We start from the raw sequence: 17,971 nt of genomic DNA on the forward strand, positions 1-17,971 counted from the left end.
CGTCTGCATGTGGGGCGCTGCGGTCCTGCCCGGCCCCTCCCGCCGCCCCACCTGGAGGAGAACCCACAGGACGCCCTCCCCGGGCAGCAGCACCAGCGTCCTCTGGCTGATGCAGCTAAGGGCAGGTTCCCCATGCTGATCTGTTTCAGGCAGACAGAGTCCAGTCAAAAGAAGGCAGAGTTATCCCAGCAAACACAAAGGAGTTAGCAGATGTAACTGATGAATCTGCTGCTAGATCCAGCCCTCCCAGGACAGAAACAACACCCCTCCCCAGCCGAGGCCTGGATGGCATGCTGTGGACTCTGCCATCTCCTTGAGCTCAGCCAGGACAGGGACCCAAGTGCCACCTGAGGGTGCACAGAGGCCCCGCACATGGCAGAGCCCTTACCAGGGTCTCCAACTGCTGGCAGGCCCTGGTCCCCCAGGACGGCGACACTCTGACAGCACGTCCAGGGCCTCGGGTCCAGGGAACACGCGGGCGACAAAGGACAAGTGTTAAAAACCATCAGAAGCAAAGTGACGTTCCCCTGGGGGGATAGCGGGGGAAATGAGTTGAAAGCAGAGGAAAGGGGACAAGGGCCTGAGAGGCCAGGGAGAGCCCGTAAGGGACCCCGCTCACCAACTCCCCAGCAGCCGCCTCCCGTCCCCGGGCATCACTCGGCCAGACCCGGCCTCCTCCTCTTCACTTGCAAAACGGGGATAAAAACACCACTTCTGCAGGGCTGTTGGCAAGCTCTTCCTGCATCAGATGCGGCACTCCTGGAGCTCACACAGGTGTCCTGCGGCCAGAGACCGGGTGGAGGAGGACTAGGTGGGGCTCACCTGTGCCCCCCGTCCACAGCACTGACACAGCTCGGGGGCTGGAGGTGGGGTGGCCCCACAGTGGGGAGAGGGGCGCTGGGCCCTGAGCGCAGGAGAAGGAGCACCAAGCAGCCAGTGTGCATCACCGCCAGCCTCCCTCACAGAACCACGCGCAGACACTGTTCCCAAAAACACAGCCATCTGCACCTGAAACCACTGAGTGACGCCGAGCCGCGACAAGGATCACCAGAAACGGCGGCGCCGGGACCAGACAGGGTCTGCGCTGATGAACTGCAGGACTGGGTGAGCAGCAGGTGGAGACCTGCGGCCATGCCATCCTGTTCAGAGCCCACCCCCCAACAGCTCGTGCAGGATGGGGCGTCCCTTGGGTGCGGGTCCCCCTCTGCTGGCAGTCATCGTCCAGGACGCGGCAGGCAAGTCCCAGCAGGGTGTGACCCTGCGGCCCGAAACCCACAGAATCCGAGACCCTGACTCCCATTTGGCCATGAAACACCACCAGCTGTGCGATAACCAGGCGCCCTGGTTCTGCCAGTGCAGTCTTAAATCAACACGGGGTTGTGAGTAACATGTGGTGTGCCTGTGTACTGGAGACAGTGCCCCATCGGTCAGCAAAGGATGCCATTTTAAAATACATGTTCCTTTTCTTTTTTTTTTTTTTTTTCACTTACAAATCTCATCTGAAGTCTCTCTTTGCCAAGCAGTTTATGAGTTGACCAATTTTGTTCTGAATTTCTTTTGGTAAAAAAATACTTAGTGGAATCAAGAGTTTTCTGTGAGATACATGTAATCTGAGTTGTCACATAAAGTTCCACAAAGACTGTGTCATTTGAACGTCATCACCCAGCTGAACAACTGCCCAGGAAGCAGTAGAGGGTCCCGAGAGGCAGCCCTCCGTCTGCCGAGTCTCCCCTCCTCCTGACCTGCTTCTGCCGGTCACCACTCCGACCCTCGTCCGCACAGGGACACCGGGGTTTGCGGTGGCTGTTTGCGCTCATGCATTTGGACTTGCACTAGAATGAGCTGCAGAATCCTGTTTCTTCATATTTTTAGGTAGCTAAAGTTGAGGGCAGAAATCCAAGAATCAAGAGTCCTGGGTCAAAATCCCAGGTTTGCCCCAGACTCATGTCTGACCCTAACGGCGAGCATCTCAGCCCCAGAGGAGTTAAAACACCCACGTTTCTATAATTAGAAAACACTACCAAAAAAAAAGAAACAAAACTGACTTGAGATCCTGACCAGCAAAGCTGCTGCGTCAAAGGAAAGGACAACACGGATTCGCCTGGGAACCCGGGGTATCCAACCAGCAAAATCAGAAGAGTTTAATTTATTTGTATTGCTGCCTCTGAGAACAAAAGAGCACTCCAGGAGATGATGAAGTCCCTTCAAACAGGCATTTGGGTTTCTGTGACTAGCGAGGTCTGGCAGCCTGCAGAGCCAGGCGGGACACGCCACACAGGAAGGCGCAGCTAAAGCTGCCGAGCTACACGGCTCTCAGTCCTCAGGGAAAGCACTAAATCAGCCCAGAGCTCCACCGGACAGCGCGACTTCGCCCATCTCCGAACCACCTGTCTGAGAGAACAGAGTCACAGTGAATCTGCCTGGTCTAAACAAAGACCCAAAGATACACTCTGTCCTCATGGTTAATCCTATGTCAACAAGTACACACTTCCTAAGGTCCTTTTCATAAAAGCACTCTGGGATTCTCTGGACGGCACAAGGACCTGCCCCAGGCTCGAGCTGCCTCCCTTTAACTGGTGCCCCCAGGTCACGGCGACTGTCCCGTGGCCGGCGGTCGCGGGGGTGATGTGCGCCCCAGAAGGGGGAACTGTCCAGCGTGGCCGGCGTGGTGCAGGCTGCAGCCACTTGGAAGCCTCCCTGGAAAGCCTCGCTCTGGGAAGAGACGAGGAACAGGGGCTCTGGGACCCCCTTCAGCAGCAGGGACCACCTGGCCATGGTCCCCATGGGCCCCCTCTGTGGGACAAGGACAGGCCACCGACTGTTGAGCCAGACAACTGCACAGAGAAGCAGCACAAGCTGCTTGTCCAGGAAAAGCATCGTTCAAGCAAGCGGGCCCTGTGTTCTCACGGAGGCCCCTCCTGGGACTCGAGAGCGCAGCTGAGCGCTGGTTTGGGAGCAGGCAGCCTGTGTGCGAGGAGGCAGATCCCAAACCCAGAAACGCACAGGCTGCTGGCGCAGCACTCACTGCCGTGGGGCCGGCCTGAGTGTGACCGCGCGGAGACGTGCCGCAGCGTGTAAAACACCCGTCGGGCTGTGACGACGTCGCCCGGGGAACGAGAAGGCCTAGAAGATGTCTTGATGACATTTTGTATTTTTGACACATTCAGTGGTATTGTGGGTAATAATGGGTTAAACAAAACATCAAGATTAATTTCACCCGTTCCTTTTTACTTTTTCAAATGCGGCTAAGAGAAAATTTTAACTCACAAAAATTTGATGCCTTGCGTGTGTGTAGCTTGAATTAGTGTTTCTATGGGGTAGTCATGTTCTGTAGCATCTGTTATCCTGGTGGAAAAAGAAATCAATGTTCGCTCACATGATTCTAGAATAACTGACGAAAATTGAGAATAAAAGGACGATTTGGGGCTGTGTGCATTGTTTCACTTTGGGATCTCGCAACGGCCAAGCGCGAAGGCATCTGCATCGTTAAAAACAATACGTTCACACTGGATGGTAATTAGACTTCCATGGATAAAGTGTTCACCAAGCTGGACTCAAGCTCTCAGGTTATGGACCTTACAGGACGTCCGACTCCAGCCCCTCACTCAAGCGAGCAGGCCCAGCTCGGGTGGTGGGTGATCTGTCCCAAGCGCACAGCTGGAGGCAGGGGCGCAGGCCAGGGACCCAGCCCAGAGCGGAGGGACGCTCCCCGCCCCGCGCACGGCAGCACGGGCCGAGAAAGCAGCAGGCAGACACACAAGACGCCAGCCTCCATTCAGGGACACGTGCCGCCAGCACAGCTTTTACTTTAATAAAAACAGCTCAGGGGCGTAGTGCCCTCGAGGAAGCATGGTGGAAGTGTGCGCCAAACGCCCTGGGTGTCGGCCTTAGAAAGCTGCTGTAGGAAAAGCGGGGCTGCGCTTTTAAGAAAGACCACTGATCACTCCAGAGAAAGGGCGACGCGACTGATTACTTTTACCCAAAAAGCTCACCGCATTAGCAGCGCCTAGCCTCATTCCACAGCACCCTCGACGCTGCGGCGGTCCCCGTGTGGGGACGGTCGGGCGTCCTTACTCATCCCAGTGACGGGAGGACCTCTTTCAAGGCGGTCCAGGGCAGGATCCCTGCAGTCGGGGATGGAGTGAGGGTCTAGCTCATTTTTGACGCAAAGAAAACAGCGGTGCACACCATCTATTCGACCTGGGAAACAGACAGGGCCGTCCAAGGGGAACGTTCCTAGAAGTAATGAGCACTCTCTCCACACAGAGCCAAGTAACCAGAGCTAGGGAAGCTGTCTCCAGGGGCACGCGAACGTCCCCCCAAGAAGGCCAGGCAGAAAGTGCAGCTGCTCTATCTTGGACCATTAACGCTGGATGTTGAGTCAGGCCACATCCCAAAACACCTACAACTGAAACTCAATTCTTCTCAAATGAAAACTGGCATATTAAGTGTACCCTCTGGGTTTGGGGAATGTTTCCCATCCCAAAATAAATTTCCAAGCACAAAGAGACAGTTAGAAACGGTCACTCTGCTGATAACCGCTTTATTCAGTACCCTGTCAACTAAGGGGAAAATGGCAAAAAGAAAAAACCCAAAACCCCAAACCCAAATCTTTGTTTTAATACCTAGTGCCTGTTCTCCCCCCCACCTTAAAAAAACAGTTGAGCTTGTCCAAGTGTCCAAGCTTGGCTCCTTCTCAAGGGAGAGGTGTCACCACAGCGCGAGGACGCTGCCACGCGCACGTAACAGCTTTGACCATCCTGACTTGCAACAGAAAGTCATCCATTAAAGGATTTAAGTGTTCCTCATTAACTTTTACTGGCCTCAATTTTTAACTTTTTCTCCTCCTCTTGAAGTGAAAAAGGAGCGGTCCCTGAGCTCTGCCTGCCTTCCCGCCGCGTTCAGGCTCAGCGACGCCCGCGGGGGAAACGCCACGAAGGACGGACCCCCTGGGGCAGAGAGCCCTGCAACGTCTCCAAACCCTCCCCTGAGCTCACAAGTCTGAGGTTCGGTTTGCTGAACGTGGGGGGAGAAGCACAGATTTCACAGCCCTATTATTTTAGAGGTTTTCATTCCTAATCACCAAAAAGAAGTGGCTTAATTAAAGCCTCGTGGACGGGGCTCTAACTTAAATTTGAGCCCCTCCTCTTGTTGACCGTAAGCACATTACATGTATCCTGATAAAACTGGGGAGAAGTAGTGCCTTTTATCCACGGTCCCTACAAAGAAGATGCCACGAGGGCCTTCCTCCCACCACGGCTCGTGTGTCTGAGCCGCCAGGTGAGGTGCACGTGGCGGAGGGGCGGGGAACAACCAACAAGACCTTTGACTGTAAAAAACGCCTTGATTTGTTTCTAAAAACAATGATGTTAGATTTAAAAGCGGTCTTTCAGAAAACGAAAAATAAGTGCACATTTGCTCAGACAATTTTCAAAGTATAGGAACGTTACAACATAAAAATACCGAATTTCACCACCATGCACACACACCTCTGTGGAAACAGTCAGCGCCAGCTGAGCTGAGGGCACTGACAGGCCAGGGCAGTGTCACAAACCACCTTTCAAGAGAAGCTTTCCCTCACCACCTGTCACGTGAAGTAGGAACTGAGTATAGAAACTCCTTCAGTAGTAAAAGTTGCTTATGGTTATTATTTATTGCTAATTTGATCCTTTATTGTTGTTATATGATCCTTTAAGAAAAATGGTTAGTTTATATATGAATTTTAAAAGGAATATTATTCAGCCCCGAAAAGGAAGGGAATCTTGCCGTTTGCAACAACACGGATGGACCTTAGGGCATTATGCTGGGTGCATACGTCAGACAGAGAAAGACACATACTGCTTGACCTCACTCCTACGTGGAATCCAAAGAATACAACAAACAGAACGGAGCTCACAGATAGGATACAGAGAACAGGCTGGCGGGTGCCGGCGTGGGGGTGGTGGGGCCGAGGAAGCGGTCAAAAGGCATAAGCCTCCAGCGATAAGGTAAACAAGTCGTGGGGGTTAAAGCACACATGGTGGCCACAGCTGACAGCATCGTGTCGCATACTTGAAAGCTGTCAAGAGAGCTGATCTTAAAAGTTCCCATCACAAAAAAGAAAACAAACAAAAAATGTGTAACTAAGGTGACAGATGTTACCTAGACTTACTGTGGTGATCATTTCCCAATATATACAAATATCAAATCATTACGAGGTACACAAACAAATATGCAAACTGCACCTCAATTAAAAAACTAGTTATTGTTAACTGACCCTAATTTAAGAAAATTTGTAAAACAGGTCGATTACATTCACAGCTGCCTCAGCTGGCTGGCAGGCAAATTTGGTAGCCCCCTACCTAAAAGAAATTTTAGAAGTTTTCTTCCTCAAAGAACAGAATGGTGTAATTCTTTTTAAAGGACTATATTTCAGTTACAGAAAAAAAAACAGTGCTATGTCAAAAATGACAATAATATGCATTTTTTTCACCTTGGAAACTTTAGACTTGAAAGAAGCCCACAGTGTAACTTTTCCATCACTCTAGTTGAGTTCCGAGACCACCAGTGTAACAGCAGCGCTCCGAGAACCGCAGGGCGGCCTCGCCAGAGCACACATCCAGCTGCCGAGGGACAGGAAACAGAGCCAGGTGGTTCTGCTGAGGATGCACTTTTTTTCTTTATAAAACTAAAAAAGCGGTAATAGGTCAAATGCAAAAATGCAGATACGGTGAAACGGAAAGCTAGCAGGGAGACTCATGTAAATTAGACAAGCAGAGCTGCGCGCTCCGTTCCCACCGACGCCAGCCGCGGCGTGGGGGGAGAGCAGGAGTCAGAGTGACACCCCGCTCTGCACTGCAGACCTGAACGGCCTGCTCGATGGGGAGGGTGACCAGCAACCCTGAACCGGGCAGCGCCACAGAGTCGCAGGGAACAGTCGCAGGGAACAGTCGCATGTGCCCGTGTGGACTCGGCACCTGTGAAGCGTCGCAGACACTTAAACAAGGAACCCATCGGTCCAGGTATAAATCCAGGCTGTGCTGCCGGCACATCCACTTTAACTTGGTTGTTCACAAGCACAGGAAGCCCCTGTGGGACAGCAGGGGACACAGGTCCAGGGGGTGGGGACAGCACAGGTCTAGGGGTGGGATGGCCCAGGACATGGGTCTAGGGGGGAGGGCGGAGGGCAGAGGACACGGGCCCGGGGGATGGGGCAGCACTGGTCCCGGCTGCGTGGACGGAGCCACACCTCCCACAAACACACGTGGACATGGAGGTGGACCGAGGCAGGCGCCTCCACAGCAGCACCCCTTCTCATCTCCTTCAACCAGAGAGTCCGCAGAATCAAAAACCTGGCCCCACGAGCCCCTCCCAGAGGAGAGGAGCTGTGGGACCCAGGCCAGGCCACGGGGGGGTGGTTCTTGTGCAGGGTGGCTGGGGCCACCACCGCCCTGGGGGTCACAGGACAGGGACCCGTCAGAGAGCCGGCCTGGGGAGACAGGAACCCCAGCTGGTCCTCTGCCACTCACACCTGAGCCTGATTCCTAAGTGACAGGTGAGGCATGCAGTGACACCAGGTGACAGTCCCCCCTGAGGACCAGGCAGCACGGCCGATGGTCACGTGATCTGCTTCAGTGAAAAGACCGTGGGGCTGGAGTTACACTCAGACTCTGAACTTCTCTGAATGATGAACCGCTCCATCCACCAGAGGAAGGGGCTGGGATGCCCACAGGCGCTGCTGTTTTTAAATCACGTGGATCGGCAAAGCTGCTCTGGCTTGAGGCCCCTCCACTCTCCCGTCTGAGGCGCCCTGGGGCGCTGGGGCTACAGCCGGGGGCCAGACGTGGAGAGGTGTGTGCCTGCAAGAAGCGGCCTGGTCAGCCCGGCAGGGACTGGAGGTGTGAACAAAGAGCTGAGGGACAGCGCGGGGAGGCAGCTGAGGGAGGAGGGCGGCCCCTGAAGACTTGATCGGGGCCAGGCTGGGTTCAGCCCGCAGACCCGATAGGGGCAGGCACAGCCCTCAGGCGAGGGGGGTGCAGGGGCTGTGGTGTGGCGGGAGAGGGGTGGGGCCCCGGCAGGGACCTCGAGCGTCACACTCCAGTCACCGGCCTTGATTCTGCAGTGGAGATGCCACTGACTTCAAGAAGGTTTTCGTGGAGCCAGCTGTGGCCAGCGGAGGCAGAGAGCGCATCCCGGTGCCGGGCACAGGGCAGCTCCCAGTGAAGGGCTGACATCGACGCGGCATGGGGCGGCACGGGGCGGCATGGGCAGGCGGCATGGGGCGAGTGACACGGGGAGGCATGGGGCGAGTGGCACGGGGCGGCACGGGCGGGCGGTCTGGTTTGAGACACGCTGAGCTCCCTTCTCTCTCCAAGTCCTATTTTCGGCCTCTGGGAGGTGGAGAAAGGCTAACAGCATCTATCTCACTAGACTCTCGTGAAAGCAAGCGTCAAGCAGTTTATAGGTCTCAGGACCCGCGAGGGCTTAAACTTGGAAATGAAGAGGCTGAAAGTATATTTTAATTAACGGTATTTCAGGTTCAGAAAAAGGTCTTTGTTTTAACACAACAACTGACACTCAGAGCAGTTTGAGGGCCGTCCTGGGAGATAACTTCCCAGTTCCTCAGACACACAGCCCGGCCGCCTCCCCGCCAGCTACAAGGTAGGACGTGAGCTGCGCCCAGAGATCTCAGTACCCGTGCTGGCGCAAACGCGCCTTCCTGGTGGAACGCAAGCTCCTGTGACGGTCACGGTTTCCACAGAAGGCAGCTCTTCACAGTCACGACGTTTTTGCTCCTGCAGAAAGTGGGGGAGACCCAGTGGCCCCCCCTTGGCTACAGAACGCGGTTCACACGTGCCCAGTGTGGTCACATGAAGGGGCCCAGACCCTCTGAGGCTCACTGGCTGCAGGGAGCGTTCAGGGCACACAGCCAGGGGGTCCACGCTCCAGACGCTGGTAACCCTGGCAGGAGAGCGTTCTGACACTGCCCCCCACCATCGGGGGTGGGGGGAGGAAGGAGGGGAGGAGAGAAAGCAGCGAGAGACGGGGAGGGCAGGGGCTGCGTGCGGGGAGCCGGAAAAGGCCCCATGGAGCCGTGAGAGGAGCCACTGCAGCTTCCTTGGGCCCACGAGCCTCCGGCCGCCCCAGAGCCACAGCATGCGCAATTAAGCACGCAAACCGGTAACTCATTAGGGGTAATTTTAATAGATGACTCATTTGGCCCGGCCGGTGGACGACGCCTCGGTTTCCCAAAGCCTCTGGCAGATATTTAACCACAGTGAGGCTCTCAGCGCCAGGGACACAAGGCGGTGGGCCTTCAGCCGCCTCTGCCCTTTCTCCCAACTTCTAACTTCAGGTTTTCTGCAGACAAGGATCCCGTGAAATGAATTCTGTTAAACCTGTATTTCCTGTACAGAGTCGGTCCCTCCTCCAAACGACAAGGCTGCATACCCGTTCAAGCAGCACTCACTGCGGTGGGGGTCGCGCGCTCGGGCCCCGGGGCTGGCATTGCACTTCGGTCTCTTCCGGTGTCTCAGGCTCGTGCGGCCGGAGCCTCACGCCTGAGCCCCGCCTCACGGGGACCCACCCGAACACGGCCCGGGCTGCCCTAGGCCAGGACCGCAGCCCGGGGCTTCTCCTTCCAAAGCCGGCCTTTTCCTACGAAAAATGCAGATAGCAATTCCTGCCCTTCTAAGCCTGGCCCGAGATTTGCTGGGGGAATCAAATCCAAAGGTGTAAAAGATAAAGCCGTCTGCAGACACGAGAGGATGCCCTTCGGGGTTGGAAAGGTCTGGGGAAAGCACTTTGTGTTTTGTTTTTGAACTTGAAATTTGAGATCCAGTGAAAATCAGCAAGTCATTCTTGACCCAAAGGAGACATTCTAAGAAAAAACACATGAGACCCTGAAGCCTGGATTCTGATCTCTGCTTTGCACCGGCGAGCAGGACAGAGGCGCAGCCGCCACGCCTGGGGTGAGCATGCAGACGGCGGGACGCGGCCACGGGACGGACGAGGCGACGCCACGTCACCTGCCACGAACACGGCCTGCCTCCCAGATCCCGCCCAGGCCCCCACACCGCCGGCCCGGGGCGGCCTCACGTGGCTGCGCGGGAGTCAGGGGCGTCCGGGCTCTGAGCGGGCGAGGAAAGGGAGTCACACACACACGGAGCCTGAGATGCTTGCGGGGCTCCCCAGAGCCACCACCGGACGCTCCGTGCACGAATCTTCACGACTTTTACATGTATTTAAAAACAAGGACGTATCATTGGAAGGTGAGCAGCTCCCAGCCCGTGTGTGTCTGAGGGCCAGGGGGACGGGAAGGAATGGAGAGTCAGAGTCCCCGAAACAACAGGGTCCATGACGGGAACCTTGCTCCACTGAGGAGAACCCTGCACCAAACAACATCCGGAAAACTGAGCGGGAACAGCGCGCGGGCCCCACGAGCAGAGGTTTCTGACAAGCAGGCTCAGTGCCACCAGCCGCACGCGGGGCACCCGACCTTGTAAACGGACGCTGCCCGCGTGGTCTGCACACTTTGTCGGGTACGTCAGGGCCAGCGTATCACTCTTTCTACCCTTCCCGTCTGCCCAGATGTCCTTCTTCTAAGGGAGGAGTGAGGTCCAACACCAGCAGACGGAAGAGGTAACGGGGAACTCCCCGCAGCACACGGACATGCGAGCGCGAGCGCGAGGCCGCGTCCCTTCACGGTCAGCACGCAACGAGACAGAAAACCGCCCGAAACCGTTTAGTTGGAACCAAGTAAATCCATCACAACTCAACCCTAAACGCTGTAAGATCGTACTCAGCGGAAAATGTCTCGTGCTGAGTACAGGAAACACTATTTTAATAGTAAGAGGGATGAAACACATTCCAAGCTTTTTATAAATTCATTTCATGAATTTTTATAAAGAAACGATGCGATAGGGAGAGGCCACTCATTTCAAGCGTGCTGGGCGCGTGTCCTGTGCCAGGCGGGCCGGGGCACACGCACAAGCAAGGGAACAAAGCCCAGTGCGCGCCCTCCGGCCGCCGCGTGACACAGGCACGGCACCAGCGCCCACTGTGTGCGCGCAGGAGGGCTTCGTTCTCAGACACCTCAGGCCCTAGCTCCTGCAGAAGCAGTCAACAGGAACGGTTCAAGTGCAGCCACTTTCTTTACGACATGAGAAAACACAGCAGAAGTAGTCGCCAACATTTCACGCGGCTCTGCACGGCAGCTGCGGCCGCGAGGCTGGAGGAGCTGACCCGTCCCCTCAGGGGCTTCGCTGACCGTTCTTACGTGAGGCCGAAGTCAACGGCGCACAGGCGGTGTCACAGACGGCTTCTCAACTTCGCCTTCAGGTAACTCTGACTCTGCAACACTCCACTTGTGAGTGCCTGGGCTCTGTGGACGGCCAGGTCCCCGCCCCCCTCTGCTAAGATGCAAGGGACCGTCACTCGGCCGTCCCAGCCCATGCATCGGGGCACACCGAGTGCATGCGCATGGCTCGGCCCCCGCACCTGGAGCCGCTCTAACGGCTACCGGGGAAGACCCTGCGGAAATTGGGCCCCAGGAGGATGGTGGCTTTTGCATACTCCTCGGCTACAATAAGGCATAAAGAGCGTGGGACAGAGTCAATGACCCATGTGGAAGCTCGTTAACTAGCAAGTCAAAGTGTCAGTCATTCTAGGCCTGCACAGCGTCCGCTCTGAGCGAGAGTCAGAGCATCGCCGTCTCCTGCAAAATCATCCCTGAATCTAGATGATGTCATGCTTTACGAGGGCAATTAACCTCGATCACATCAACAGTCTTGCTATTAAAGTTAAAGAGCTGGTGTTCGCTCGTGGGCGGGATCAGACAGGAAGTGGGAGACGGGTGGGGGGTGGGGAGCGGACGGGAGGACAGGGACACAGAGAGAGGAAGGAGCCGCCCCGGCGAGGAGGCAGAGACAGGGCGAGGGCGAGGGCGAGGCCGGGCCGGGCGGCCCCGCCGTGGGAGGCGAGGCCCGGGGCCCTCCGGGGACACCTTTGGTGTGAGGGAAGGAGTCACCCCAAGCTTTTCCCACCGTTTCCCCAGGACTTCCAGCTTCAGGGGCAGACCCGTGACTTTGGAGGGGACAGGTGGTCACTTCATGACCCTGGGGCGTGGCCATCATCACAGCAGCACCCGCGGAGCGAGGAGGGTGAGCCCAGGCTTCCGCTCAACACAGGTAACTGCCGCCCACGGGGCGTGGCGGCGTCCACGCGGGCGGCACTCCACTCCACGTGCACTTTCCTCCTCCCGTCTCCACCCACACACACACTTACGTTTGCCAAGAGCCACTTTTCCAATTTAACGTCAGATCCTCAATTTTACCTTTTAAAACACAGCTGAGAACCTGTGTTCGTGCTGTGCCCACCCCATGCCCCTAACCCATCTGTGGATGGAAACTGTGGAATAATCATCCCAGGAGCACGGGGGTGCGGGCTTCACTCGTCAACACAACCATGTCCCCAGGGCTACGGGGCGGGGCGGCCCCCGTCGGTCCCCCCCTCACGTCAGACCCGGCCAAGGAGGTAAGGCAGCTCCGACGTCCTGCGTATCTGTGAGGTGAGGCCTTACTGGGGAGCAGACTCGGGGACCACCAGCCCTTTGGAGAACTCGAACACAGCAGGGAATGAAGCCGCGCTCCCAAGCTTGAGGAGGAAAAACAGCAGTTTGCCGATGACGTTGCAACACACCTCAGGGGGGACAGATGGCCTCTCCCTCCAGAGCTGTGTGGACTGAGGCAGGAGGCAGAACGCCGGCGCAGACTGGGAGACGAGGGAGCAGGCCGGGGACACAGCGAACAGCTCTCCCCAGCTCTGCCCACCGCCCACTGCCCCTCGGAGGCCCCCAGCTCACCCCAGACCTCTGCCATGGCTGAGACCGAAGTTGCCGTGAAGGTGACTCACTCAGAAGCCGAGGAACCAGAAGGGCACCCCCTTCTCGTCGCCCCCAAGCACACCCTCTGCATGGGGGCCGCACACAGCGGGGAAGCGGGCCTGAGGTCTGACAGCTGCCCGCCACTGCGAGCTCCCTGACGTTTCTCTGCCCCATGGACGACAAGTGGCAGGAAGGGGAAGCGGAGAGAAGGTAACTTTCTGTCTCTCTGGGAGACGAGAAGCTCCCCGGTCCCACTGCTCCCTCACCCGGCCTGATCAGGGGTCCGCGCACGGCTGGGGACGGGCTGCCCCCACCTCGGCGGCCGTGGCTCTGAGCAGGCGCGGCCCCCACCTGCCCCTCAGCCCCTGCACCTGTCGCGTGCACCTGGCACGGGAGGACGGACTGCACCTCCCAGCAGGAGGCGCGTATCCTCTAGGACAACGTACGTAACGTCCCCGGGGAGGTCCCGGCGTGCACCGAGCCGAACATTCGGCAATTACTCTTATTTTTATTTCTAAAAGTAGCTTCTTGCTACTGCTCTGTGCTCCCTGACACCCACCCCCCACCAGATAAAAAGGAAAAATAAAGTTAAAACAGAGAAAAGGCTGAAGGGCTGTATTAAAGCCCAGCTGTGTCTCAGGGTGCTCCCTCGCAAGCTGGCGTCCCGGGAGGGCCCCTGGGCCAGGGGGCCTGCCCCGTTCACGCCAGGCAGTGGGACCCATGATGTCTTTCAAATGGTTTTCTGCCGCGTCCTGGGAAAAGTTCAGACTCGGGTCACTTCATGACCTGCCTGTCCCAAGAGCAAAGGGCCGTCCTGTGAGAGGAAAAGCTTACGGGTACTTGCGACCCCGCCCTGACCCCAGCTCACCTCTCAGTGTCTCTGGCTAGTTTATCAGGGCGGAACCACAGGCAACCCCGTGACCCGAACTGCGACCGTCGGCTTTACTCACACACGCGGCGCTGCTGGGCGTGACTGCCGGGCGGCAGGTGAGGTGAGTCTGGGAAGCCCTCAGACCCACGGAGCTCACGGAAGACCTCGCTGCTTACGCATCCATGTAGCAGTCGCATGCAGACTTGTCGGAATTGGGAGGGGGCCCGCTTTTAAAATAGCATTTATCTTTTTCCCTGATTGAAAAGGCTTACACACACTCATTTCAAATATACGGAAAGCAGAGAAGTGTAAAAAAGAAAATTAACACAAGCAAAAGAAGGGATCATTGACAGTTCAACGTACTGTTTCTCTCACCACCAAAATCTGTTTCTCCCAATACAAACTTCTTCTGTGCCCCAGTGCGAAAATGTAAAAGAAACAGACTGAAATTTGGTCTGTTTGGTTCCTGAATCTGGAGAACAAGACCGTGGATAAAGGGGGACACCCACACAGCCCGACGCAGCTCCAAGTACACGCAGGTGGTCAGAAGGCTACACGCCGAAACGGTGTCGTTAAAAAACAACGTGCGACTTTTTACAAAACGTGTCTCAGGATGTGAACAGGCTCAAAGCCACATAGTTTCGGCTTCTCTCGCTGACATCGCCTTTCTCCCGCTTTAACTTCTGAAAGCGTAGCCTTACATTTTTAAATGTAACGTCCTCACAATACATCTAAGGACTCCTATCAGAAGACGCGTCTTTGCACCCACAGCCAGAAGAGCACGTGTAAATGACCTAAATGTTTTGTTGTTTAAAATTTAAAATCGGGCCTTTTTTTGTCCACAGCATGGATCAGATTTAGGTGTTTGAGCACGCAACACATGCAACTGTCATAAACCAAAATGGAAACGCTGCGAGGCCAACGCCGCTGCCAGCAGGTGAGCTGCTTTGTTTGCTTCCTTCGCAAACGTTCACGCTTCTTTGTGAATCTCCTCAATGAGCAAGGAAATTAGGTCTGGTTTCCCCGAAAGGCGTGGTCAAGGACAGAAACGGTCTCCTGAGCACAGGAAGCCTGTGAGCACCTCGACGGCCAAGCGGACTCCAGGGACACACACACAGGGTCACCCGCGTGCCCTGCACGTCCGGCCACAGAACCACCACAGGCCGTGGAAAGCTTACTAATCCAGGCAAAGTAAAACGTAACGATTTGCTTAAAGAAAAATCGCACAACTTGTGTATGTAACATACGTAACCTCAACCAAAACTCAGCGTGCGTATAAATCCCGGGAGTGAGAACCTGGGCCTCCTGTAGCCGTGTCCCTGCCAGCACATCTCCACACTCTTTCTTTAACGGACAGAACTCGCTGGTGCGAAGCTACACGTGGATGAGCGCAGGGTGACAACCCGCCTGGAGCAGCAGGGACGCCACCCGAGACCAGGGCTCTGGGGGCGAGTCGGCAGACACGTGTCCATCTGAGGGCGTCAGATGGTACACGCGGAGAGAGGCCGGCCTCCTGCAGACCTGGGAAAGAGTGCTGGCAACACCGCGGCCCTTCCCAGGCAGTCACACGTGCCGTGGGTAGGGACAGGGCAGGGGGCGCAAGGGCGGGGGAGAGGAAGACGCTTCAGGAAGGAAAGAACACCGTCCAAACACGGTCTTATCCGTCCTCCAGACAGTGACCGGCACCTTCGTTTAACCACGACAAGAGCCGCCACGAAAGCTTCCCCTCCAGCAGCCGCGGCACGGCCGAGGGCGCCGTGGAGCCCCCCAGCCAGGAGGGACAGCGGTCTGGGGTTCATCACAGCGGCACCAGCACAGCCGGACCCACCGCCACCTCGGGTCCAGCCTCTGCACTCAGGCCCGCCGTTTGAGCACCGGCTGATCCAGGTATCTTTACCAACACAGTGAGTCAGTTCCTACCTCCACGTAGTCCTTGGCGTGGCCCCAGTCTCGTTTGGCGTCCAGATTTCCCAAACTGAAACTCTCCAGTTGTCCAAGGTGGATCTTAGCTACTGACCGGCTAATTTTTCGAGTAACAAAATTAGCTCCTACAAAGAGAAAGAAGACGTACTGTCAGTAGACTGCGCCTGACGCTTAACAGTCTGGTGAACCAGGCTCGATCTCGGCCTCTGGGCATTTCTTTCATTCTTCCCCCCCTTTAAAATAGTAAGAGGAGAAAAGAAAACAGACGGCGACCATTAACTGTCATTTAGACGAGGTAAGAAGCTCGAGGCCGAGTGTCACACCAGCGGTACTCTCATAACAAACATTCCTCTCTGGGGGACGTCTCAACATTCCTCCTCCACGGCTGCGACACGGGACCCAGGCGCCAGGCCAGGGAAAAGCTCTCGGAACGCCAGTTTTTAAACAGAGAATTCAGCAGGCCTGTATGAGGGGAAACGCCAGGGCCTGAGACCACCCTGGTATTTTTAAGAACATAAACATCACATATTCCTATTAATAAAGCTGTTTTGGAGCTCGTGGGGAGAAAGGGCGTAACTCACAGAAACGGACGAGAAACGCGCCGGCGGCCGCGAGCGCTGCTCGCCCTCCCCGAGGAGCCGCGCGGCCCTCGGCGCTGGGGCCCAGCCTCTCGGCGGCTCCGCACGCGCTGCGGTGCTGCTTCGCACTCGCCCCGCGCCGTCGCGGGAAAGCAGTCCTGAGCTCGGTACAAACATTTTGAAACGGTCGGACGAAAGGTGCCGTAAACTAAGAACGTAGTGAAACGGTTTTAGTGTTCTCTGGTCTTGAACGAAAGCCTCTGTCTACTTTAAAGAGATCACAAAGAGGACCAAATTAAAAGGCACTTCGGAGCCAGTTTTACCCAGGCCCCTGTGTCCAGGCACGGTGATCACAGAACACCGGGCAGCGCACCCTCTCAGGGCAGTGACACGCATGCGAGCGCGTCAGCAACGGCTTCTTCATGCAGTGTAGACAGACTGTTATCACCATTTATTACATCTCAGTAGCGTTAGCTTTGTTCTTTTGCAGATGGAACAGGGAGGTGAATGTTACAACAAGGCTTTGGCTTTTAGAGAAACTGGCACAGAGGTCCGGGGAGTTTTTCTGAATAGGTTTTCTAAATTCTGGCAAGAATATAGCCCAGCACAAGTTCAAACATACACTAGACTCACACACAAACTCAGTGTCCACATTTACACCAACACCATGTCGTGAAACACGACAACGCGACGTCCATGGAAATCCCACTTTTCAGTTTCTCTAGCAGTTTATAGAGTACATTACGAAATTCAGTTTCAACGTTGCATGGCTGTTTATAAAACACACACGTGCTCCTTCAAAAAAGGGCCTTTCAAAATGAAGTACTTACCAGGAGCAGTCGGTCCTCCTCAGCTGGTCGCCAGTCAGCAGTCTTCTATTTTCTATTAACTCGTAACAAATTTGAATGTGTAGTTAAACGTGGTCTCTCTTTGTATTTTCATGTCAGGACTGCACTCACATTCCAGTTTGCCAGATGAATTTGTGACGCGATCAGCAGACGGAGTTCCCCACACACGGTTCAGGCGATTCTACTGGCCCGTAAACTCACGTTCAGGGGTCCAGTGGAAACCAGTGACCTTGTCCACACAGTCCAAGTCGGCCCTCACGGTCATTCTCTCCACCGGCACTAAGGGCACTAAGCACGAGCACTGAGCTGGGACCCACCGGCACTAAGGGCACTAAGCACGAGCACTGAGCTGAGACGTCGGGACGCAGAGGCAGCCCCGAACTCACGGAGCGCAAGGAGGGCGCCAGGGACAAGCGGATCGGCGCCGCCAGCCGGGACACAACAGGTCTGCAGGGACGGAGACCACCCGGGTCTGCCGCGCAGGTGCTGGGTGGGGCGGGGAACACCCCCCAGGAGAGCAGCCTGGACTGAGTGTGCTGGCGAGTCAGGAAGGGCCAGAGGGCGGTGAGCGGGGCAGGGATCCGGGCAGAAGGGCAGCACGCGCACAGGCCTCCCTCGAGGCCCTTGTGACGCCGCAAGGCCCAGGGCCACCGCCCCTCCCACGACGGCCATCACTCGCAACACGGTGCTGAGCTCTTCAGATGCATGAACTCGACTTCCAGGGTGACCCACGGGCTAAGAATGTTACCCTCGTCTTGTAGACGAAGAAGCTGAGATTCAGGGAAGCCCCGCACACTGGCCATTCTAAAGCGGGATTCACATCGGTGGCTGCGTGACCCAAAGCCGGGGCCTCCCCGCAGCCGGACGTGGGACGGCACACTGGGGTATG

The 17,971-nt window shown here is 56.2% G+C and overlaps 1 protein-coding gene across 4 annotated transcripts in view; it reads right to left on the reverse strand.

Annotated features, from left to right (window-relative positions):
* Positions 1-17,971, reverse strand: part of GMDS (GDP-mannose 4,6-dehydratase) — a 455,105-nt gene that overhangs the window by 213,165 nt on the left and 223,969 nt on the right. For all 4 annotated transcript variants that reach the window (XM_074347980.1, XM_074347979.1, XM_074347981.1 and 1 more), the window contains one exon: positions 15,654-15,781. In XM_074347980.1, the coding sequence (XP_074204081.1) occupies positions 15,654-15,781 (128 nt within the window). The remainder of the gene's footprint in view (positions 1-15,653; positions 15,782-17,971) is intronic.

This window comes from Camelus bactrianus, chromosome 20, assembly GCF_048773025.1.
Source record: "Camelus bactrianus isolate YW-2024 breed Bactrian camel chromosome 20, ASM4877302v1, whole genome shotgun sequence".
In the NCBI taxonomy this organism is placed as follows: Eukaryota; Metazoa; Chordata; class Mammalia; order Artiodactyla; family Camelidae; genus Camelus; species Camelus bactrianus.